This window comes from Ornithodoros turicata, chromosome 8 (genome assembly GCF_037126465.1).
Source record: "Ornithodoros turicata isolate Travis chromosome 8, ASM3712646v1, whole genome shotgun sequence".
NCBI classification, from domain to species: Eukaryota; Metazoa; Arthropoda; class Arachnida; order Ixodida; family Argasidae; genus Ornithodoros; species Ornithodoros turicata.
The window spans coordinates 25,472,695-25,498,263 of record NC_088208.1 but is presented as its reverse complement, the minus strand read 5'-3'; the positions used below and the strand labels follow the sequence as shown (position 1 = coordinate 25,498,263).

Here is a 25,569-nt window from a genome sequence, read left to right as displayed (position 1 = left end):
GATACCTCCAGCTGTTTTAACACTGCGGTAAAATCTGTTACTTACCTAACCAAGATCGAATCCCACGCATGTTCGAAACACAACCCACGGAACAGTCAAGCACTGACAACACACATACTGTCCCGGCCCAAAAGTCGCAAATGCTGTTTCTTAGGTTGGTGACGGAGTAATTGTAAAGGACTATTCGACTAGCTACATCGGTTGGTAGAACGTAAGCATAAAATCCGAAAATTTGGCTTATAAGTCTCTGTGCAAGGAGGAGCCGCTTTAAAAACCATCCCGTACAGCTTCTACATTCCCCCAATAGTATCACATATAACCCGACCCAAACGTGTCGTAAAAGGCAATAGCGACTTACTCGCATGGAATTATAGAATGCTACAACACTTACGTGAGCCATCGAAGCCGAAGATGTATCCAGGACACGGGACTTCAACCAAGGTATTTGCCGGCACTGATTCCCAGCAAAGGATTCCGTCCCACAGGCGAGGGCACGAAATAGCTGAAACGAATACGACAATATATCAGACTGTGACAGAATGTGAAGGCGTAACACGTCTTCGAGCAGAAAAATGACGAAAGATGTCTCATGTACCGTGATGTATCCGATGTCTGTATCGGAAAGAACATGCTCGTGACACCCGGGGAATATAGGTATATAGGAGTCGCGTCTAACTAACGACCCAAAATATTTTGCGATTCTCTTTGCACGCTGTGTGCGTGGGATACGGGTTTTGGAAGTGAAATAGACTGGAAAAGAATACACGAAGGGTGTGTTCCAAAGACAGCTATGCTCCAAGGATGCTTCCACAGTTTGACCATAGATTATAGCTTGATATGAAGGAAAAACTTCTGGGACTGTTGTGCTTCTGCATGCACCATTTTTATTACTATAACTGTCTATTTGTCGTCAGTATTGAAGGTGAGACGTACATGGCGTCGTCCAGTTGACAAGCGAAGCTACAGACCCCAAACAAACGCGCTTACAGACGCACTGTCTGAAACGTTTCGAGTGGATCATGGCCATCTGGTGAGCAACGATAATGCTGATCTCGAAAACCTGTAAAGGACATTGATGCGCAGGATCTCTTGTTGTACCCATTAGAATCAAAAGGGAAGAGACAAGAAGAAAAGATGAGGGAGAGAGAGAGAGAAACGGGGAAAAGCAAATCATTTTTTTTTTGTAAGCAGGCGATGCCCTCTCCCAAGGTCTAAGCCCGCGAGCGGCCACGATACGTAGATCCCGCCACCATCCCCTAGCGGCGTGAACGCCACTCCACCTCGGCGTTCCTGTTATCCAATCCAATCCAAGTCGTCTTTTCCCTCTGTGCTCTACGTGTTAAATGTCTTGTGTGCTGTCTTTGATTGGTTAGTTTCCTATTCCAGTATTGTACCGACCAGCCGTTACGGCTATTATCGTGAAGGGTCAGTTGTTGCGGTATCTCTATTCGCACCCTGGTTTCCAGCTGTTGTGAGAGCATTATGTTTGTAGCCTAAAAACTGCCTTTATGCAACACATGCATTGGATTCTGAACATATTGTGGCTTTCCCAGAAATGGTCATACTACGAACAATGGCGCGGAGTGCATGAGAGCGCCTTCGGCGCAATTCCAACCTCCCTTAGCATCATCAAGTGGCCCGGGATCGAAACACACGCCGGCACGAGTCAGAGCGCTTCTAGGCCAGCTTGAGCACATCTGAGTCACTGCCGTGCAAGTTGTGCCGTACAGAGCACAACTACACATAAAATGAAAGCACAACGGGAAGAATAGGCTTGCGTTTACATTGTCGAAAAGTACTTAGCCTCCGTCGATAAAAATGCCGATGTCAATGTGTTTGACTCTTCATGAAAGAGACAGGACCCTTCGGAAGACGTCAGGTCACAGGAACGTCAAGGCTTTTAGATTTCTCCAACGGTTCTACAAAACGATGGTAGAGAGTCCGGAGAGTAAAATGGGCATACCTGTGTAAAAGCATTACAAGTAAACAGATTGTGTGGACGTCATAATGAAGTGGAGATGAACAGGAAGTCGCCAATTTCTAAACCTATTTGTGCGCCCTCGTAAAAGTTAAAGGAAAGAAAAATTGCAGAAATATTTTGGTAATCTGGACCAAATCTCGGTATGCACGATATTACGCAACACTGTGCACACCGTGGACACACGCTTGCGATATACAAAGTCAATGCGCATAAATTAATTAAATCGGCTCGCATAATGCATAATGTAAAACCCCGAGACTAGGGAACACGAAAGGACAGACACAACACGAAGTCTCAAAACCAGCTTGTTCACTGCACGCCCTTGGTAACATTTCTCTGCGCGTGTCAGATGGCGAGATACTTCTTTGTTTGGTAGAAGCCACCGGTTCTCGAACGCCTTGGCGCTTGTTTCGAACTGTGTGCCTTGCGCTCTGCGGATGTTGGAACAGGTAATGCGGAGAATGTGCTTCTGGTGACTGAAATAAGTGGTGCGCTGAACAGAGGCTCAGGCTTCGCCCGTTTCGTTTGCTCGCTGTCCTTTTTGCCCGCTGCAATTATTTTCGTTCTTCATTTCGAACTACAATGCATTACTGTCTACCCGGGGTGCGTGTCACGCAAACCGAAGAGTCACACTCCTTACAACAGCGCCGTAGCACTACGTCTGCACGCCAAGAAGGTCGGTGGAGAGTCGGTACGGTATGCTTCTCCTGCGTACCGCAGAACAGTGCAGTGTAAGCACGCTTCACAGGAGGCCGCGCGAACTGCCACTTCACTTCACTCACAGTTGTAGAACTGTTTCAAGGAGATGGAACCCTGTTGAAATGCGACACTCAAATGAAGCCAGCACGGCGCTACTGCAGTGCCGGTGAGGAGCCAAGATGATGAGCGGAAGCAGGAAATGCGTGTACGGTATCTCCCGCGCTTGCGTGATTTTTACATAACACCTGACGTGACTGCACAAGCAACTTTGATCCTCGCGTCGAGTAAGTGTTTCTCTCTTCTCCTTTTTCCTTGTTCACTCTTGGTTCTTATTTTTTTTTTATCTCCCTTTTTTCTTTTCCAATGGAGTGGGGTGGGGGGGGGATCTATACATTTTCACAGGAAAAGTAGCCAGAAAGGACGGCTTGCTATTCCTCGTTAAATAATTCCTTAATGCGTATTTCAGGGGTAGTTAAGAGTAAGGCGGTGTGGGGTCAGAGGTCAGAGGTGTTCCGCCGTCCCACACACGATGTTACAGGCTGCTGAGGTGACCGGTATCACGCAGGTAGTGGTAAAGCGCCGCGGTTACGCCACTGCTCCGTGTGCCAAGTAGTGTTGCGAGAGTGACGGAGTACCCGAGGCTGGTCAGGCGAGACTTGAGCTTGTCGCGGAAGGACTTGGAACGGCGGCAGTCGAGGAGAAGGTGACGAATATCTGCCTCAATGTGGCAGGTAGAACATAAGGGTGTGGCTTGCTGGTCCATTTTGAACAGCAGTGACGGAGTGCGGGCGACGTTGAGGCGGAGCCAATATGTAGTATGACAGATTCTTCCCTCCTTGAGACACGACCGCAGATAGTGTACGAATGTGTAGTGTTTCCTATGGAATAGCAAGTCGACCTTGCGTGCGACTGAAACTTTGTCTCTTTTTCTGTATTTCTCTATTGTTTTTTTTTTCTTCTTCTATAGTTTGGCTAACCCTTCCGTTTTTGTGTGTTTTTGTTTGTTTTTACGCCATTAAACATGTTCCGCTTCTTTTTCTTCTTTGTTTTCCCCTCGAATAAACCTATATCCCTCGATATCTTACTCGCGTCATCTTTTTCATCGACATCAATGTTGTATTTGTGAGTCTGAGTTGGAGTTTAGTTTGAATGTAAAAAAAGGGGGGGGAGAAGAAATTGAATTCGTCACCTCACGAATTTTGCAACTCCCATAGAGAACCCTCAAACGCATGAACCCCACAGGAAACAAAAACAAAAATATAAAGATGAAATGATAAAAAGAGAAAAACATCACACCTCCCGGTCACCGAACTGCACGTGCACACGCTTAGCGGCATCCCTTAGAAGTAACCTGTATTTATGAGTCTGCTCTAGTCGCATGGCCTGACTGGAATTGGAAATGAAAGAAAAATAAGGAGATGTTAGTCCAGACCCAGTCAGGACTGGCTACTCCAAAACGCGTTCGTGGGTGGAACTATAGAGTCAGAAAAAAGGGAAGAACAAACAAATAGTAAAGGGGTAGAGCGGGTCACGCAGAAGAAAGCATAATGGAGAAAGTGGAAAAGGAAAGGGGGAACGCATGGCCTAAATTATTCAGAGACAAATTGTAGATGTATTTGTTCGAGCGCGAGCGCACAGGCCTCTGATGCGGAAACAGAATCGGATGACGGGATTTCGAGCCAGTCGAGGATATCCACTATGTGATTGGATAAGAGCGGGGTGCACGCAATGCGAATGGTTTAGTTCGTTTTCTGCAGCCCCCCCCCCCCCCCTCGGCGACCCCCGAATCTCGTCGCGCGGTACCGTTATCGAACTGATAGACGATAGACGCGTGCAGTGATGGGCAAAGTACATAAAAAAATTTACTTAAAGCAAGTACAGTACAAAGTACCGCATTGGAAATGCACTTATGGTAAAGTACAAAGTACTGTATAGGGAGAGTATTTATCTTAAAGCACTCGTAAACTACATTGAGGTTTGTATCACTCCACTTCTTATTCTACGGTGGTGCGTCGCGGTGCATAACGTGTGCGCGCGGGAGTTCCCGACTTCGAACTGCTGAGGAACATAGAAGTAGTATTTCCGGAGGAACATGAAAGTAGCATTTGCTGAGAGACATGAATGTAGTACTTGTTCCGTGTTATCAACGTTCAATGTCCGTCAACACTGTATTTCCTCCTCCTGAGTTGGTCGTACCAGACACAAGAAAAGACGTTTACCGACATGTTCTTTTTCTTTTTTACATTATCAGTTGGCTACTTGAGTACTCGACGAAAAATCACGGAGCAAAAGTACTTATAGTACAGTAAACAATTTGAAATGTACATAAAGTAGTGCTTGAGGACTTAGTTCTCCAAGTACTCCCCCATTGAATAAGGTCTGGTTGCTACACAGGAACCTTTACTTGTAGGAACACAGCATTAAGAAATCACAAGCGAAACATGCCCACAAGGTGCCTATCCTAATTTCGTGTGGCACAGTCACGTGGGCGCTCTCTCACAAACACCGACCTCTTCACTACGTGGCCTACGTACTGCTGGGTTTCAGAGGCGGCGCCTATACCCTCTTGGCGGAAGTGCTGACGCGTGAGCTTCCGGTGGAGTAGTTGGCTAATTCCAGCGAATTTCGAACAAGCGAGGAACCTGACCATCTCCAATTTTTTTTTTTTTTTGAAAAAGTATGTTCTTCAGGGGATGAGAAATGATGAAAAATGACACCGCGGTCCACTCAAGGGCGGCTTTACATCATGTAGTTGGCTTTTTTGAGGCGACAGGCCTAAAGGACTCATTATGACCCCTGCAGCGCTCTCATACATTCCCATCATCACGATCACGTTCAGCATCGCCATCGCCGCTCCGATCATTCAGGTCATCTCTGATCGTCATCACTCATCATTGTCACCACTCATATTAGACCCCCTAGCTATGGGGTAGCGTTCCACTCCTATAGAGTGGAAAACCTCCCCACTTCATCATCAGAATATATATGTTGTTGTTATTGTTTCACAAAGAGTGGATTCTCTGGAAAAATTATGTGTATGGGTGACAAATGAGAGAAATCAACAGAAGGGACAGAGCGCAGACTAACCAATCCATAACGTATGAGGAACAAAAGCCGAGAGACGCGGGACGAAGAGACTATGTGTGTTTGTGTCTTCGTCAACCCATATAAAGCAGTAGTCTTGTTTTGTTCGTCCGTGTCTGTGCTGTTGCTGCTCAACATGAGTTATTATTACCAGCTACCCCTCCGCATCACTCTATGAAGTGTTTCTCCGTCCCATGTCTCTCGATTTTTGTTCCTTGTGAAAGAACAATGAAATACACGCAGTTGCACACAGTGAAACAGTTGAAAGCTTCACTGCCTGTACTTCATTGTGCCTGTACATCTTGGACTTCGACGCTGACTACCTCTTACATTTATCTCTGCTTATGAGAGAAACCAAGAAAGAGAGAGATGACAGGAAAGAACAGATTCTTTCAAAAGAAACCATAAGTGGCGCAAGAAAATGAACAAAAATAACAATGTTTCGTGTACCGGTTTACGTTCTGATGTAATCCAGCTCAAATAACCAGTACACTGGTTATTTGAGCTGAGTAGATGATTTTAATCAGTCGAAGTACACGTGGAGGAGGCTGGAAACATATTGCAAAGGGAAAGTCCGCTCCCTGTTGTATTCAAAATAAGTACGTCTCACTCCCAAAAGGCTGTACTGCGAGCTTTTATCGTTACAACCATCGGAGGGTTGCGGACGCACGTGAGGAGCAAGCTGGAGAATGTCCTAATCAGTTCTTGTAGAGTTCCCGTGACGCGCTGGACAGCGTTCACCTGATCATCGCCTTACGTGTATAGTCGCAGGGGGACACGAAGAATGTGGCCGCGAACTGAGCAAATCATAATCGTTAATTCGACGGAGTCGCGTGAACATCAAGCAAGCAGAACAGACGTGTCGTCATAGGAACGCCACCTAGATACAGAGGGCCTGCTTAATGCCTCCTCTCCCGCCTTCGCTTCGTGGACACATGTATAGTCAGAATTCGTCTGCTACAGCGATACGCCATTCTGTCAGCTCAAGAGCTCGCAAACGATTGCAGGTAACTTCGCAAATTTATACCCATACACTGAAAGTGAAGCACGCTTTTTTGTGTCTGGACCAGCGGCAAAATCCGTCCTGACCGCCAGTGACGCCTCCAACACGCTCTAGACGCTATCCAGCAGTGCCTGTTACTGACGCACTTGGACATCTCGACGGGAAAGATAGTAATACTCCCTTTAGCGATGCAGAACATGCGGTCCTTCCAGCAACCGAAAGCTAACACGGAACAACAACAACAACAACATAGATGAATGGATGATGATGATGAGCTAACACGGAAGCACGTGTCTCACCATAGGTTCCTCGGTTTTACTGTTGATGCTGGGCTGTCTTCGCGGAAGCATATTGCAATCTATTAAACATATCCCCCCCCCCCCCCCCCCCCCCCGTATTGCGAGCTTTGAGATCAAGATCCACCGTTGGAATGCGGTGACCCGTCGCTTGACAGGCATGAGATGGGGCCGTGACACTCGCTTTCTGTTGGCCGTCCACAGTGCTTTGGTGTGAGGGTCGCTCGCGTAGAGTTTGCTGGTGCTTCATGACCTCCCAACGCCTTCAGATCATAGGTTGCAGTGCCTCCTGGCGCGAAGCCTTCCTGTATGCCTCGGAGTCCCCCGAGCAGCAGAGACCCGAGCAGCTATTGCTGAAGCAAAGGTGACCCAGCTGGAAGTTCTACACTGTGGAGAGACCTGCCGATTTTCGTTCGCATTTCATCCCATCATCGGCGGCACCCGCTCGTATCGAAGAGTTTCAGACGCAAGCGTTGCAAGGTCCGCCCGGTGATTAATCAGCTGAAACCTAGCGTTCCGCGTTTCGTGGTGAAAACAGTGGCTCTCAATGCCCCTTCATGGTCTCTGTCAAGCCCAGTCATCCGCCTGACTGTTCCTGGCCTGCATGGAAGGTAAAGGGATACAGCCCCGTATGTCGCCAAGCAGCTTACCCTGTGCATGGTGAATGACAGATACACGACGTCAACGTCAGTTTTCACTGACGGGTCATCGGCTAGAAATGGCTCGTCGTCGGCATTTCTTATTCGATCTCAGTCAGTCTCCTGTGGTTACCATCTTTCGCACAGAACACCATCTGCGTGTGCCGAGCTCTACGCCATTCTCTTTCTGTGCAAAAAATATCAGCCAGCCCAGCTCAGTCCTGGGTCGTCTGTACAGACTCAAGACCCGAGCTCCAGTGTGTGGCCAACTTGGGGACACGCGGGTCCCTCGATCCTGTTGTCTTTGACATCCTGCAAGTTTATAAGAAGGCGGCCGTTGCAGGGTACACTGTCGCATTGCAGTGAATCCCCGGACATGTCGGCATCAGCGGTAATGAAGAACTAGACAGAGCTGCCCTGAGCGCCTATCAACATGCAGCTTTTTCCACGATAATGATGTCTCTGCGCGACCGCAGACACAATCCTTTCGTCACTCACCGCCATAAGATGCAGGCTCAATGGCAACATGACATAGCCCACTCCCTTCTCTCGGATGTAGACCTCGCGCTTTCTCTTGAAATCCCTCCGCGACTACCGCGAACCTTTACTGCACCGTTCCACCGCATAAGGCTCAACGTTCCATTTACACGTGCTTTTAAACACCGTCTCGGCTCCACCTCGTCTTCCCGCTGCCCCACTTGTGGAGTGCAGGGCGACCTCTGCCACGTCATCCTGGCTTGTGGGCAATATCACCACGAGCGTGCACTGATGGAAGTTTCCATGCAACGTATCGACAAACGGCCGTTCAACCTCGCGAAGATCTGCGGACCGTGGTCGAACGCTGCCCACCCTCGAAGGCCCTCGTCTTCTTGCGGAGTTCTTGCGCTCCACTGGTCTGGTGACGGATCTCTGAAAGTGCTCCTCCCATCATCATCCCCTCAATCCCTTCCCGATGTGCAGTAGGTCAGTGTACCGCACCAGCGGCGGTGAATCGCCCGCCTCATCATCATCTAATGTGTGTGCGTGCGTGCGTGCACGTGTGTGCGTGTGTGTTGCGAAATCTCTGTGTCAGTGTCTCGATTGTGATCAAGGGAAATGGGAAATAAGTTTCAATCATTGTTCATTTCAGGTCGCGCAAGCAGCTGTACGAGTGCTCATCAGAACATGTTTACAGTAAGTCCTTTCTGCATATTATGCCGGTCCCACGACGACCCAACGCCCACGTGGCTAAACCTTTCACTCTTTTGTTATATCGCATTATGTACGTATGGAAAGTGCGTATGCGCAGGTACACGTTTCTTCCTCGTTTCTTGCGTATATTTCTGCAGCATGATTTCCCATCCTTAGCTATTTGTTGTTGCTGGCTAGAATTAAAAGCTGACTTCAAAGTCGTTTTCCTTTCACATTTAGTTCTGTACTTCTGAGCGTTTTTTTATATCAAGTACAAAAGAAGTGCTAAGGCAAGAACAAAAAACTACTAGGACCAGCAGCTTGACGGTTCATTGCCCCTTTTCTTCGCAGTGGATAGTCATACATAATTTTTACTACACATAAAAAAATATAATTTACGACTGTAAATGTAGACACTTTGCATTGGTGCTTTGCAAATTCACACAGGATCAAAGAGCTAAAAGTATGCAGTACAGATAAACACCCACGTGTTAACCACATGTACAACATTCAATTATTCATATGCGTGTCAGAAATATTTCAAATTATTCACGTTGTTCAGTTCCAGACGTTTATATTCAGGAGCGTGCCTTCACATGATATTTGCTCACGTTCTGCATGTTCCGGCATACAGATGCTGCTGCATTCAATGCAGAGCAGGGGAAACAGGAAGACTAACATGAAATTCGATATCCTACAAACGTCAAACCTTATCAGAAGCGCCGTTTACTGAGAGCAGTACTTCCAAATAGAATTTACATCGCCTCTTCCATTAGAAGTGTCTCATCCTTTTTTTTTTTTTTCAAAGGAGCAGCGCAAGCATCTTTCATAAACTTCACGTTTTCGGTTGGGAATGAAGGGCTGCATGACAAATACAGTGAACCCTCGTTAATATGACCCCCGATAATCTGACATACGCGCTTTACGACCATACTCTTGGGGAACAATGTAGTGAAACCTCTGCAAATCCCCCCGTTAATATGACAATTCCGCACTATGACCAAAATTTTCGGGAACGACCATGGTCATAATAACGAGGGTTCACTGCACCATAGGTTTTTCACATAACAGCCATAGATGTATCTGACAACAGCACTCGCGAGAGGCCGCGAGAAACAAGCCTGAGCTCTAGAGCCTTCCCCGCTCGTTCTGAGGCGACCTTCTCCGAATCAGCAGAGTTTGACGTTACTTCATGACGACAAAAGCAGAGCCTATCAGATGTCTCGCGGCGTGACGTCAACCAACCGAGCCGGAGCGACGCCACCTACAAACAAAGCCTGATCGCTAAAAGGACGTTACGTTACGACTAAGAGTCCGCCACTCGCATCCGTGCTTCCGCCGGACGTAATGGACAGCAAACAGCTACACTCCAGCTTTTACACCGTCTTTCAAACACATCCTGGGTGTCGGCGCATCTAGCCTCTCTTACATGTGTGGGGTGTGCGGTGACCTCCATCACATCCTCCTGGTCTGCGGACAGTACGATCGCGAGCGCGCCCTTATGGAAACGCGTCGATCAACGCCAGTTCGACTTGGCCAAAGTTCTCGGTCCATGGACGGACAACCCACATCAGATGCAAGGCCAACGAGTTGCTGCTGAGTTCCTCTCCAGCACTCGACTAATGGACGAACTCTAAAAGGACACCTTTCCATTGTCATCACCTTCTCATCCCTTTCACTAGTGCAATGGGGCAGTGTACCGCCATAACGGCGGTACCATCCCATTTATGCGGCGGCAACCATCATCATCCCATTTATGTGAGTGTTCTTTTTTTTTTTATCTCGTAATTCGTACGATACACATATGTTGCAGAAACGCCTTTCTCATTTTACATGTCATCTCATATTCCTGAATCTAGCGTACGCCAAACGCACAAAGAAGCACACCCTCCTTTCATGGCTTCCGAAAAGAAGCTCTCGTCTTGTTCTCTTTCACGTGCCTTCCACAAGAATTACTAGCAGCAGATGTTAATACTAGAAGAGACAAATCTCGCATTATCATCCATATTATTAGTTCATAAGAAGGTTTCTCTGATACTGCCTTTGAGCTTGGCAGCAGTTCAGCTCGGGCGGACAGCAACACATGCCTCTGCGACGCTACTTGTTGTTTAGATTCTCCTTGCGTTGTGATGCTTGTTTGTTTTATGTCCCTTCAATCTGCAAAGCGCGTTCTTGGCCTTCGGCTTTCAGCGAAGTGAGGCAGCTGTACCAATACTAACAACCTAATCAAGACCCTCCGCAGTAGGTTGAGCGGAGCGTGAAGGGCACACAAGCGGGACATTTCCATTACAAAACACTAAGCGAGAGACCGTGTGGAAGCTTGTATCTGCAGGTTTTACTCGCCGAGTGAAGGCACAGATGCCGAGGACCACACATTTTGGTGTGAACTGTTCGTTAGCAGTACCATGAGCATGTAAGCGACGTAACAATTGTTACATCGCTACTTATGTATCTTGTTATGTATTGTTACATCGCGTTATTATGTATCATATGATACATAATAAAGTGCCGGATGTATGGTGCAGGCTATTCAGTAGACGACATTGTTTCTTTGAGCTAGCTTCAGCATTCCAGGAGTGAAGTCTTCGTGCCTAATCTACGAGAAACACACGTTTTGAAAATGAGTATGGAAACGTGCCATTTAATCTGCGGCTAACTGCCCTGGGGCACACTGGGTAGTGTGATATGATATGGTATGGTGACGAGCTAATAATGATATATTACACCGCCGTCTCTATAGAATGGCATGAAGTCCTCGTGGTCAAATATAATGTCAGCGCGCAAAGCCATAAAAGGCACAATATGAGTCCAACTCTACTAAAGAGTGTAATGGAGACCAGTGCCCCCCTAGAAATTTCAGAAGGAAAAACAGTGAAAAAAATATAAGCGAAAGAAAATAAACAATGCATTTGTTACTGTGATTGGCTCATTCAGAGACAAGCTGAATAGTTTTTTTTTTCTTTTTCGGTTTTGCATTAGCTCATCGGAAATAAATTTTTAGTAATCGCTGTATTGAAATGAAAGCATTCCCGAAATCCAGCTTCTCTCGCACTTCAGGAGCGTCTAAGCTTCATGGCGGCGTGTTTTGTTATCGTACAAACTGTGGTCTGCATTTCACCAGGTTTATGAAACACAGTTCACCTGATGAAATGCAGTCCGCTGCATGAAAGCTTGTGCGATAATAAAATTATAGTTTTAGTGTTTTCATGTTCTTATCACCTGCATGCGAAAACTACACTGAAATCACTAGACATTTAAGCTCTGAACACTAAATAATACTATGGGCACTCAACACACTTATGCGCATTCGCTTCGTCGAGAAAAAAAAAGGGGGATATGTTTATTAAGAAAAGAAAAAAAGAAAGGAAAGGGTCGTCGATTCTCAATCGTTGCTGCCGTTTTGGCGACCACGTCCAGCAGGAACGACATGAGACACACATGGGGATTGTTTCTTGAGTATAGCTCTGCAGGGGGACTTTCAAACGTACACTACCTGCTGCGAGACGCCGAATACCAAGAGAAATCACCGCAAAACAAGTGTCCTCGCACAGCGTGACGGAAACTTAGTGTGACACCAGCAGAGGAATCGTTTGGGCTGGTTGGTTCATATTGGATTAAAAACAATTAAAAATAATTAAAAAACCCAGTGCTGGGTAGGACTGGGTAGGATTTAATTGTTTTTAATCCAGTGTGACACCACCTTGCTGTAATTTAAGCAAGGCTTGCCAAGTGAGAGAAGTGCACTGTACTATATAAGACCACTGCAAGGTGGGAAGACGGATGCGTGATATGTGCATCGGATATGGCAACAGATGTTCGTTCGAAGCAGCGCTTACTTTGGGGCGTACCTTCTCTTGTGGTGTTTGTGGGCTTATAGGCGTGCAGAATCAGAACTACACATTAAGTCGGAAGAGACGTTTGAACTTAGAGTATGAAGTTTTGAAAGCGAATTCATTCGCATTCTGAACTATTCGATTCGATATTCTAAAAATCGGAATATTCGCTCGGAAAAGCAGGCACTGTCAAACATTAATGTCTCAGGATTACAGAGTCTTGTCTTTTTCGTTATGCAATATCTTTTTTTTTTTTCGTTTGACTGGAGAAAGCGAACAGTAGGTGTATACGACAGCAGACAAGGTCTTCGAGCATTTCACTAAGTGCACGCATACAGCTTAAGTTCTTTAAACTTTCCAGCTTAAGAAGAAGAAGAGCACAACGGGGTTGATGCTTTGCATAAGGATTATGTTAAAAATAGCGAGCAACAAACGACAGAACATAGCAATGCTTCGATGGTAGAAAGGCTGGAAGTTGGAGTGTATAGAGTATTCACTTCTTTTAAAGCAGCACACCGCTAAAAGAAGTTATATGTTCCAAAGACGAAGCAGTGTGTAAAGGTATGCATGCGACTGGGATTGCGTGACCGGAAAGAGGGCCCAATAGGCAATACGGCTTCTAAATGGAGAAACGTCGCAGTCCAAAAAGAAAGCTTAGAAGGCTAGGGCTGCTTCCAAATAAGATGATCACTCGTTAGTTCGCGTTTTTGATGTAATGTGATGTGCTAAAGAAAAAAATGGGGATGTGAGTTTCGATGAAGTCGAACTGGCTACCCCAGTATACTTACACAAACATATGATGAGATGATGAAAAAACAGAGATGATATCCTGAGAAGATGTCGCGTTTTTTACCTTCAGCAAACTCTACGTTAAAAAAACACGTTACACAAATGTATTTAAAAAAAAAAACGTTTGCCGAAGTAATATTTAAATTATCCCATCAATGTGCATGTCTGATTCTCAACCCATTGTGCAGCAGTCACTCGAAAGGCAATACGTGTTTGATGCTGGCTGAGTACAATGTGTGATCTTTCCTGCGATTTCTCTCGTAACAACGGTGAATGGAGGCACAAAGTTTATCCATTACTTTGGTCGCTTATATCGTGAGCGAGAGCGCGGGCACCATCTTTTCGGTGTGCTTCTATATCGGGCGAACGTATAAGTAGTTAACAATATTTTATGCCATAGAATGTCGTATAGTTTATAGCAAGAGGAAGAAGATGGTGAAGATGAAGAAGAAGAATCGGAGTATAGCACACACGAATATATCATCGTTCTTGTTTATGTCGTCACCGTCGTCATGCAGTTACGACATACCGTATGCAGTTTAGAAATACGTTTCAAGCTCTTTTGTATCGCTGATTCGAACGTGCTCTCAGGACCTCCCTGCTCGTACGGATAAGTTTCAGTGGTATGCATAAGGGCGCAGTATTTCATTGCCCAAAATATCGAGGCAAAAGGCATGGCTGGAATTCAGAGCTCATGTGCATGTAACGTAGTAAGAGTGAACGTTGTGCAAAAGAAAAAGGGGAAGAGAAGGAAAGTCTCGGTGCGAACAGCAGGCACAAAAGATCTATTAAGTGAGCAACAATAGGGAACCAGCTTGCGAAAAAGAAATCGATTGCGATGGAGAGGCTCAGTAAAGTCGGACGTGAACCAAGAGATGAAAATTGGAAATCGACGCCTAAGTCTAAGACACGAGGGCAATATTGAATGGGCTAATGAGCTATACACGCATAGTGCACGTGAAAGAAAAATGAAGATGTAATTTTGGAAATGAATCTTGGGGAAAGCATCATACAAAGTTGAATAATGCAGAATGTGACCCCCCCCTCCCCCGCAAAAGATACGACAAGACGAAATGAGGAACCACAAAAATTTCAGGAGCACAGATATTTACGAATTCACCATAGTCACCCTTTAAAGACTATGAAAACGATGGGGCATATTTTCGAGACAGTCCAGACTTAGTTTAAAATATAGCTTTCAAACAAGATTGGCTTCAATGAAGAAGAACTGGTGGCTACTGACGGTGACGTCATTGAAGGAAGTCCACCCGGTCCCTCTGTCCTGACCGTCACGTTATAAAACACTCATAATGAAACAAAACCGATCCTCCAAATTTTCTGACAATGCAGCTACGGACACTACTAAAGTGATATTTACATCTCAAACGCTTGCTTTCTCGAATTTTAGTATCGAAGGATCAGAACTCGATACCAATCTTTCTGCAGTATAGTGAACGCATCTACGCTGACCTCGGCTAGATTTTCAGCTTGCAATGTGCCAAGTTTTATCCCACGTTTCGTCAAAATGGCAAAGTGACGCTCCGTCGGAGACCGCGACCATCACGATAAAGAGCATGTAAAGTTCGTGCCCATGCAGCGAGAAGGGACTCGATAAGCTCATACGATCACGGACAGCGATTTCCCAGGGGAGCACCTTCCTCATTCACAGCTACGCGGATTCTAAAAAAAACTTAGTGGCTTCAGATTGAAGCGAAAGCCTCAATTCGGCAGCGGCTGACAGTTCGAACACGGAAACTTCTCCTGGGCACCGTGTTCTCCGCCCTAACAAGGTTGTTCACCTTAGCCCTGCGGTTCAATGCTTGGATTTTTATCGTCCACGATACAGTTGACTCACAATACCTTCCACTTCTTCAACACGTAACCCCCCGACGCTTTAAATATAATATCAATGAGGAGACGGCACCCTGTACAGAAAAACAGTCTCCCCACATGAGGGGGGGGGGTGAGTTTAATAGAGTGAAATAAAAAAGGAAAAATAAAAAAAAGGAAATGTCAGTCGGGCTATAGCCAGCTTGCTATTCCGAAAACGAAACTGAAAATAAACAAAAAGAAAGAAAGAAAGAAAAGGAAAAATTAAAGAAAAACAGGCACGCAGTGCAGTGCAGTCCCAACATGAGGCTCTTGCCTTAACCTACCTATACCGCATCGCTGGATTTATCTTTTAGTGGCTGCAGAGAACGTCGCTGTGGACCAGCGAACCAATTTCTGTAAATTCGCGTCCACTTGCCATGTCCTGAACCGCAATAAGTGCCGAACAGTTTTAGAGGCGTTTCAGCGTACTCCCCATTTCCCGTTACTCGATACAAACCTCATTACAGAGCGTAGCGTTTCACCTGTGCCACGTACGCTTGCACCATCGCTAAAGAATATAAAGTGACTCTAAAACATCGGCCTACCCGAAGAGAGAAAGGCGACGCCCAACAGAAACTTGAGAGAGCCCGTAAGATTGTTACGGAGGTAAGGCACCGAACCCTCGACTTCCTCGACTCTGGCTTCTCTCGAAACCTGGGCTAGAAAACTTTCCTCTCAACGGCACTCTCCTATACGACCTTACTGTGCAACAGCGTCCCTGCGTAAGCCGAAAGAGCAGAACCTTACTTTTTATATGTATTAGAAGAAAGAGACCAAAGTAGAAAGAACAAAACAGCCCTGCGAGCGTCTTCTGTAGAGAGCGCGGTGGAACGTGTGACGTAAACCATGAAGATCGTAGCGGCGTGAACATGTTTTGTGAGAGTTTCACGCGTCAGATTCTATATTGTACAAGCGAACCGTATACGAGAGGCACGGCAAAGCAATCGGGCGCAGATTCAGTAAGCCCCTGGGGACAAGAAGAAAAGGGGCCTCGGTATTTCGAACGTGCTCACAGATAGAAGTTATCGTCTTGAAGTTGAAGTGGAATGACGAAAAGCCACTCTGCAATCTTTCAATAACCAGACATTACTGTGAAGGTCCTCTTAGACTATTTGCTACTATACCTTACTACACTAGAGTCACGTGCTTATTCGGTGACGCTATTTTATGACTGGAGCGCTGTTGCGTGAATTTCGTTCTTCTGGGTGGACAATACAAGAATTTGAAGCACTGGTAAAAAAAAAAAGTGTCTATACTTCCGACCGTGTCTTCTCTGGATCTCTTCGGTATACATAGAAGACATTATTACATACAGGGTGTCCACGGTAACTATAGCAGTAATATTTAAAAAAAATAGAAAAATCACTTTTTCCCAGTTTTAACAAATGGCAATGTACTCTACGCCTAAAGGCCTACCTTAAGATGGCTCAGACAAGCTTCTGTGACGATGCATTACTTAACTTTTTAATTATCAGCGATAGAGGATTGACCCAATGAGAACATCGGATCCCTTGAGGTCACTGGTAACGTTACCGTTTTCAGAACAAAAATTGAGGCAGTTATGGCGCGAGGAAATAAGGTGCTCTGGTGATCGACGCTCAAGTAGAAACGCTCCCGTTTTCATTTCCTGTGTATGCGGGGGAGGGAAATAGCTGTGGCACTGTCCCCGTGCAATCTGTCCCCCCTGCGACAGTGTTTTCCCTCCCCCGCATACAGACGAAAGGAAAACGGGAGCGCTTCTGTTTGAGCGTCGAAAGACGACCACCAGATCGCCTTATCTCCAGGCCCTTTCCTCGCGTAAATAAACAAACACCAGCGGCAAGGCCGAGCGGATTAGGGCGTCCTGCTCGTTGGTGGTAGCCGAGGTCACGTGCTGAAGACTGCGAGGTGCTGGGTTCGAATCCTACTGCCTGCTGTGCTGTCTGAGGTTTTCCCTGGGTTTTCCGAAGACTTTCCAGACGAATGTCGGCACAGTTCCCCCTTTTGAAGTCGGCCCAGGACGCGTACTAACCCCCCCTGTCCCCCCGCTCCTTCTTGCTGTCCTCTCTCCAAATCTGTACGCCGCACATAGCCACAGTTGCTTCGCGGCGCTAACACGGAATCAAAAAATTAATAAATTCAATTCTTAAATTGCTAGTGTTTAACAAGCAGGACCTTTCACACACGGCATGGCACTTAAGGGAAAACCGCAGTCGTAAACGTTATTGCTTCCTATTAAACACGACTTAGCACGTGTCATTATGACTCGGAAGGACGGCCAACATGGGACGTATCCTAGAGATCGGATTACGACCCCCACATAATCACAGAGAGCGCGCGTGAGAGTCTCGTAACACTTAAGCTAAGATCTGGCGGGAATCTGACACCGCGCAGCTTAAGCACGAGCAAGCTGTACGTCCGAAGCTCAGCTAATCTTCAAGAGAACAGAGCAGATTGGACAGTAATACCGCATGCACATAAGCCTATAAGCCTTAAGGGATGCCGCAAACGCTGCGATGTCGTAATGTAGCCGAATTATGCGCCCAAGTAGGCCGGTGTGTTGTTGAAGGTGCTGCCCTTATACGAAGATGCAGAGAAGGCGTACGTGGTACCTTGATTACAGGCGGACGGTCCACGTGTAATGGGGGTGACGATGATATAAACCGTTTAAAAACACGAATCATAAAAATCCAACTTCCAAAATACGTTTTTAAAAGTAAATCTTACTTGGTGTAAATAACTAAGTAAAACTTATCTAAAAGTACTTGCTGGCTTGCACTGCGGCCTCCACAGGTGGCGCCGTCACCGTGGAACACTGATGTCTCGCCGAGGGACACTGTTATCGTCGACCCGAGATCGTGTCACTTCCCTGCGCCGGGCTGACGAGCTCCAAGTAGAGTGAAACAGCTGTCCTCGGGTGGGAGTGCACGATCAAATTGTAAACCTATGCTCAACGTGGAGCCACAGAGCTTCGGCTATTGTCTTGTCATACAAGTATTTTAAGTCGGCGTCGGAAAACAGTACGGTCTTCCCCCTTGGAGCCTTCGTCCGAGAACGAGGTTTTCGTTATACCAGGAATGGGTTGTTTACAGGTTTTCGGAGACTCAGCACCTCGAATATTTGTATAAAACTGCGGAGGTAACGGCAAATAAAGAAGAGTAAAGAAGAGGGCGGATTCGAAGCGCCAACTATCTTGAACCCATGTATTCGTTCATGCCTCCACCCCTTCTGCTACGCCATGGCCAGCGACAACGATTACGTTCTCCGTAATATATTTCCGCTTATAGGACTAACCTTGTCCCTTCTACACCGTTTTCGGCTGAACGTTGCCCTCACCCGTTTACTCATGTTCAAGATGGGTCGCGTCCCATCTCCCACTTGCCCCTGGTGCTCCGTAGAAGACGATATCTTCCATCAGCTCCACCACTGTCAGCGTCACCACTCATCATCGGGCCGTGCTCTGGCAACACCTCTCAGAGCTTGGGTGCACGGACGGACGGACGGACGTTACCCTCGCAACACTCCTTGGCCCCGTGCAGCGAGCTAGTCAGTGGAGTGTCACAAAAGCGGTACTCCGTTTTCTGCGTGATACGGGCCTCCTGGACTTCCTGTGAGCCGGGTTTCTTTTTCATTTATTTTTTTCTTCTTGTTCTTTTTTTTATTTATGTCTTTTTTACGTTTTATTTCTTTTTTGTTTAAGGAATATCAAGCCGGCGTGCTGCAAGGCTGACCTTTCCCCTTTCATCTTTCCTTTTCCTTTTTTTTTTCTGCCAATAAATTCTTCAATAAATTCGGATTCGCAAAATTCTGGGTTCGTCCCATCTCTACTGACATCCTTACGACGTCCTGATTTCGGCGCACGTTCAAGAACCCTCAGGTGGGCAAAAATAATCCACCCGACCCGACCACTGCGGCGTCGCGCGTGATCACAATTGTCTCGCGATGTAAAGCACCGAATTATTATTAGAACAACCTTACATCTCGTTTTCTCGCCTAATCTAATCCAATCTAATAACCTAGTGGCCGCGTGACACTTCATCTTAAATAGGTTTCTCGCGCCGTAAAGCCCCCAATTATCGAATTAAATAGGTTTCAAACAGATGCAAAGACTGCAACCTAACAAATTCGTCAATAATTACTCGGACCACGGCAGTTCAAAGTAACTTGTGTTTCGTCTCTGTAACTTCATGTTTTGCAATATTTTCACGTATTTACATGACAATACCATCTAAATGTCATGTGCTTCATTATGTATGAATGACGTGCTGGTTAGTGCTGTAGTTGTAGCGTCATTATAAGTGTTACTGTTTTAATTACTTTTCCTTACGGCTGCCGCAATCACAACAGGACCGAGAGCCCCGTCAAGGTGATGCTACCAGCAGCCTTTTGCTCTTGCGCCCCACATCTTAACGATGTAAAAACAAACGATTCAATTCAATTCAATAATCTCGATAGCTTTAAAACAATGATATAGATCCTGGAATGCTTTCCACCAGTTGCACGCGATAATCCTTCTTGGCCGGCCCTAGGGCTGAGGGAGGTCTCGCTGGCAACTCTACTGGGGGGGGGGGGGATATGTTTATTAAGTGGCGCGTCGGAAGGGAACTCGTACGCTTCCTTACGAACTCGTACGCCCACAGGGCTCGCGCTGAGCTTGTGACTGCGCCTCTTCTTTCGCTCTTTTCGTTTTGTCTTTCTTTTTCTTCTTTTTATTTTTCTTTTCTTGTAAGCGGGAATAGCAAGTCGGCTTCTGGAGCCAGGCTAACCTTTCCCCTCTTTCCTGTTTTTTTTTGTTTTGTTTTGCAATAAACCTATATCCCCCCCCCCCCCCCTTCTTGGCCGTGCATGTCTGAATAGTGAGAACATCAGAAGCATGGAAAGGCTGTGACGGCAATGGACCTTTTCCATATTCGCGTCGCCCCTGGCGGTGGAATGTCGAACGTCGTGTCTTTCCCCTCAATAATGGTGACGCTTTACGAACTGGCACGTACGTTGCGTGGGAAAGTAGCAAAAGAAGATTGGAAGAAAAATGCGGAAAGAGTGAAAGCGTATTGTACTCATTACCAGACCTCAAACGTCCGCGTAACCTTGAAACCGATAATCTCCCCACAATGAACATGACAGTCGCCCGCACGTGGGTCCATGGCTATGTTTTCCGCTCAAAGATGGCTGACTCAAGGGCTGGGCATGCGCATGCGCGTTGTCGGAAATGGTCCATTGGTCTGTCAAGTGCTGCAGTAAAGTACACCAGAGACGATATCATTTCCCGTCGCGCTCGACGCCGAGTTGACACGGGACGACCTTCAGGATCCTGTGAAAATGCTGATAAGCGCTCTTTCATTCAGACAGGATGTCACAGAAACACTTCACGCGAAGAGAGGCAATTGTGTCAAGTGCTACATAGCCGCATCCGGCTTTATGTATGTTTTCTCTCAATATATATACACGAAAGCTGCGAACAGCTAGCTCGTTGTTGGCTTATCAAATGGCGACTCTCAAATAGGGGCTCGCCATTACCTTTAATTTTGGTGACGTTCAAGCTAACGCTTCGTTCGGATAGCGTGTTTAAATTTCTGGTTTCGTTTTTAAAGGAAAAGCAGTCAAGCTGTCACTGGTTCTCTAAAGCCCTTCTTTTTATTTCATATGCATGTCGACAACAGGGAGCCACGCATGCTTAATCACTTGTCTGAGCTTGTCAGAGTTTGCGTATGTAATTAAATCCAACAGTCTTTCTTTTGAAAATAATGTGGCATGCTCGCGTAAGTGCTATAGGAGAAAACAATTAACACATAGCACAGCATTGCGTATTAAATATACACATAAAAAGGGGGATATGTTTAATGCTGATAAAAAAAAGAAAGGAAAAGGTTAGCAAAAAAAGCCATAAAAATGGATTATAGGTACATTTCGTCATTATTTTTTGCTCAACACGAAGCGACAAAAACATATGTATGACCCAATAGCAAAGTTACGTATTAGGCACAGATGATTGATATCGTTGGCAAACAGAAATAAATAAGCATAAATAAGTTGTGCAGACACCGTTCAAACAAGCACGGCTTTGTGCAAGCCCACAGCGTCGAAACTCAGAGATTCTGTCATCATGCCGTACTTCATTTACAGGGTAGACGGGTAGAAATCCGGACGGTAGACGAGTAGAACCGGAAAAAAGTATGAAGGGAATCGCCTCGGGAGAAGAACCTGCCGATATTTCGTACAGAGACCGTTCTTCTTCTGGGAAACCGTCCTCATCATTGGCATGGTGTTTAAAGGGTTAGGAATGACGAATTGTGGAATGCGAATTGTGGGTCAACAGCCCCGGGGGGAAGAAAGGGTCCGTTCAGGCTTTTACGGCCGAAATGAATGGCCGCTTTGTTAGAGTGTGGAGGGGATTATGTGAATGAAGTCATCTTTGCTCCAGACCGGATACCGAAATTTCAGAGTTCACCAACAACGGGACGGAACGGGACAACAGGCAGGAATGGGCGAGCATTCCGAAAGAAAAGGAGGTTCATGGTTACTGACAAGATGGCTGCAGTCCATCTGGTGGAAGGACTGAATAATGTAAAAGCCTGAGTCTGGGCACACAGAGGGACGACACGAACACACGACTCAAACCAGCAAAGTTTACTGATCAGCAGAACACCATGTACATATAGTGACACTGCATGGGAAAAGAGGGAAGGGGAAATAACAAGAAGGCCATATACTCTGCACAAAGTCAAGCGAACGCAAGGGTTACAAAAGGAGTCGGCAAGCCGGATGAATAGCCACAGATGCGACACTGCCACAGTTTCCCACGTTGCGGATCGCCAAAGCCTCTCTTAGAAGTCGCCTTTGTGTGTCAGGTTCCCACGCTATGACTGAGGTCTCAGCCCAGAGAGGTTGGCAATTATTGCATGACTCAATTTCAATCAGGAGTTTTTCTATGCTGACCCAACCTCTGATCTAGGCACTGCAACGTTTGGCCGATATAAACAAACCCACAGGCCAAGGGGATGCAATAAACTACATCTTTAGCACAAGGAACAAAATTTAATGACCGCTGATTAACCCCACATTATAAATCGAACCTTGAAAATGTGGTGAGACGATCAAGACGAAAATGATTTCTGAGGAGAAGGCGTAAGGTTTGAGAGATAGATTTAAGGTTATGAGACACTTAATGAAAACATGGGACCACAACACATTTGTTATCGCGCGACACAATTTTGGGCCGCTCCAAAAACAAGCCGAGAAGTTTTCGTTCGATTAAATTACGGTTGTAACCTGTATCTGTGAGTCTTTCTATCTGCCTGGTTAGAGCGTTAAATACAAGATGCGAACATCATTTCACAAGAGCGCCTTTTAGTAAGGAACATACCACGCCACTCTTAACTCTCTTCGAATGACAGCTGTTAACTAATGTGTTGTGTAACTGTTAACTAATGTCTGCACTTACTCCCCAAAGGGACCAATTTACGCGCTTAAATTCTTACACTTACTCCCCGAAGGGACTAATTCTGGCAGTTACTCCCCAAAGGGACGAATCTCCTGCAGTTACTCACCAAAGAGACTAAACCACGCACTTACTCCCCAAAGGGACAAACTCCTGCAGTTCGTCCTCATCCTCCTCATGCAAATCATCCTCCACCTTCCTTGTGTGCTTACGTTAGGGAGGGCGGGCAGTGAAACGTGAAAAATACCTCCTTGTATGATGTATCTATGCCTCACAAGCGCTTCGGAGTTACTTTTATCATCTTTTCCGGGCAAACGTTGTCAACTGACTTTCCAGTGCACAATCCTTCACTTCTTATCGCAAGCGACGAGTTTACGTTAAAAAAAACGGCAGGATTATTCCACGAATCATTATTCCGGAACATCATATTCCACAGCACAGTCTCACATTATTCGACAATGAATCAAAACGGGCATATATTACGAGCGCATCTTCTTCTTCTTCTTTTTTTAGCTTCCTTTGCTTCTACATAATGCGTTATCACGGCCGTGCACACACAACAAAAGCAATGGTGATGGTGACGGGATGGAAGGAGAATGTTATTCCTTCACGGAAAAAGCAGAAGGAGGAAGTTTGCATGTAAATTAATCTTGCCACCAACACCCCGCGTCGTGTACGGGTGACCAGCGCTTCATTCTTCATGTTTAAGTCGAACAGCATATATTTGCTCGGCGTCAGGATCGGCGCCGCTGACATTCGGGGACAGCGCCTATAAATTTCGATTTCGTTCCCCTATAGGAAAACGTTTCATAAACGAAAGACGATCGTGAAACGCGGCGTGGGAATGAGGAGTTATGGAGTGCAGTTCTCTTTTCCCCGTAAGATGTAGTATCTTGTTCGTCTCCGTTCTGAGCAGCCAGCATTAAAAAAGAAGAGGAAGGAAAATCAAATAACCCCTTTGCGAATTACAAAAAGAGAGAGAGAGAGAGAAAGAAAGAAACAACGTGACAACACGTCCTTAAATGCAATCGCTGCGCGCGTGCACGTTGCTAAGTGACTTTTTTGTATTTTTGAGAAGAAAATTTCACATAAAGAGCATACATGACACACTTGACATATGGTTTTCTGCTGCGCAGGGAAGATGCACTCCAGTGTGTGAGTTGTGGGGTGAAGCTCTCTGTTCTACACATCCTTATCGCCTGCCCATCAAACGAACCTCATCGTCGTCATTATCTTCATGCATTTTGTCAAGATCACATGCCATTACATCCGGCCCTTTCGCTAGGTGATGAACCTCTCACACCTCCTTCAAGAACTCTTAGCCTTTTTAAGGATAGTGGGTTTCTATTTTTAACCTAATCATTTGAAACCTCACTGTTTTTAACCTAACATATTACATTCACTACCACAGTCCTGGCGCACCATGGCCCTTGTTGCTTTTGCGCCACCCATCATCATCATCATCATATCACATAGAGCGCACCATCTTGGAAACACCTCGGACGGGTGTTCTCGATGCCGCTCTACAACTTTCCGTTTGCCACCCTGACCCTTCAACAAACTCTTTAAGAGTTCCAAATTAATTTTATGTGGTTAATTGATTGGGTCAAATAAACATAGTGGGGACCACGACACAGACCGCCGTAAGGTTGATTGTTGGTGGAACTACCGAGTTGGCAAGTGTGAATGCACTACTGAACTGACTGCCAACAACATTCGGTTGGTTTATTAACCTGGAAATTTGGGGTAGTCGGTATTGTGTCAGCAAGCTTAGTTCGCGTACACTCCAGGAGAAGAAGGAATAAATTGGGGAATAATGACAGCTTCTAGACCTGTAGATTGGAATTACTTCCCATTTTGGTCGCTTGACCGTGGAATTTACTCCCCACACTGCAAAAATTCCTCAAACGCCGCATAAACTCCCCGCGTTCCTTCTCCATAAATTTAGTCCCTAAATGAACTCATGGATGTGGCAGTTGGATCCATTTCCAAAAAGGACTAACATTACTCCCTTTTTGTTTCCGTGATTCTCAAATGGGGGTCAGCGAAGACGCTTCTAGGAGACATTTCTAAGACATTTCCGCGAGACACTTGCTCATCAGTGAAATGAATGCTACCAGAAGAAATACTGTAAAAATATTTTTATTCGCGATGTATTAATTTTCGCGAGTTTCGCGACCGCTAAAAATATCGCGAGAAATTGTACTCGCGAACACAGCTTTAAATACTCGCGAATAATTTTGCAAATGACTGAATGCGCGATTCGCGAAGATTAATGTATTGCGATTAAAAATACGTGCACGTATTAAACTGACCGCCCGCGCGCGCGCAGAGTACGTGCCAGCGGCCGCGCGTGAGGAGCAGTGGAAGCATCGTCAGCATGATACAAGCAAAGGGCAATCTCTAAAACGCTGTCATTGGTCATGGTCTGTTGACGCTGCGCATCGTATGACCGCCTCCTTCCCTGGTTTTGTTGCGTGTTTGCAAAGAATCGCGTACGACCGCGACCGACTAGCACCATCACCCGTCGCGCAATCTCGGCAGTACAGCTTCTGTTGTCATTTTCGACAACACATGCATGTGAATATGCCTTTTCGAAGTTTACATGCCCGAAAATGAAGTGCAGAATCACCTGTGTAACAAGATTCCACCACCTGACAATGCACCCATAAAAATCAAATAGTCCAAACTTTGTTTGATTATTTTTTTCTTGCGTGTACCAATAATCTCATTTCACATTGACGATTTGTTGTATACACGTTTCTCCTATATTCACGTAACCCCCCC

General features: G+C 46.0%; 1 protein-coding gene and 1 long non-coding RNA gene across 11 annotated transcripts in view; one reads left to right on the top strand and one right to left on the bottom strand.

Moving 5' to 3' along the window:
• The window catches only part of LOC135366769 (secretin receptor-like), a 192,875-nt gene that overhangs the window by 53,283 nt on the left and 114,023 nt on the right, over nucleotides 1–25,569 (bottom strand). For all 10 annotated transcript variants that reach the window (XM_064599664.1, XM_064599668.1, XM_064599663.1 and 7 more), the window contains one exon: nucleotides 392–502. In XM_064599664.1, coding sequence (XP_064455734.1) covers nucleotides 392–502 — 111 coding nt within the window. The remainder of the gene's footprint in view (nucleotides 1–391; nucleotides 503–25,569) is intronic.
• LOC135366770 (uncharacterized) overlaps nucleotides 1–25,569 on the top strand; it is a 66,182-nt gene that overhangs the window by 16,623 nt on the left and 23,990 nt on the right. Inside the window, exon 2 of the long non-coding RNA XR_010414283.1 lies at nucleotides 8,831–8,874. This is a non-coding gene — a long non-coding RNA (uncharacterized LOC135366770). The remainder of the gene's footprint in view (nucleotides 1–8,830; nucleotides 8,875–25,569) is intronic.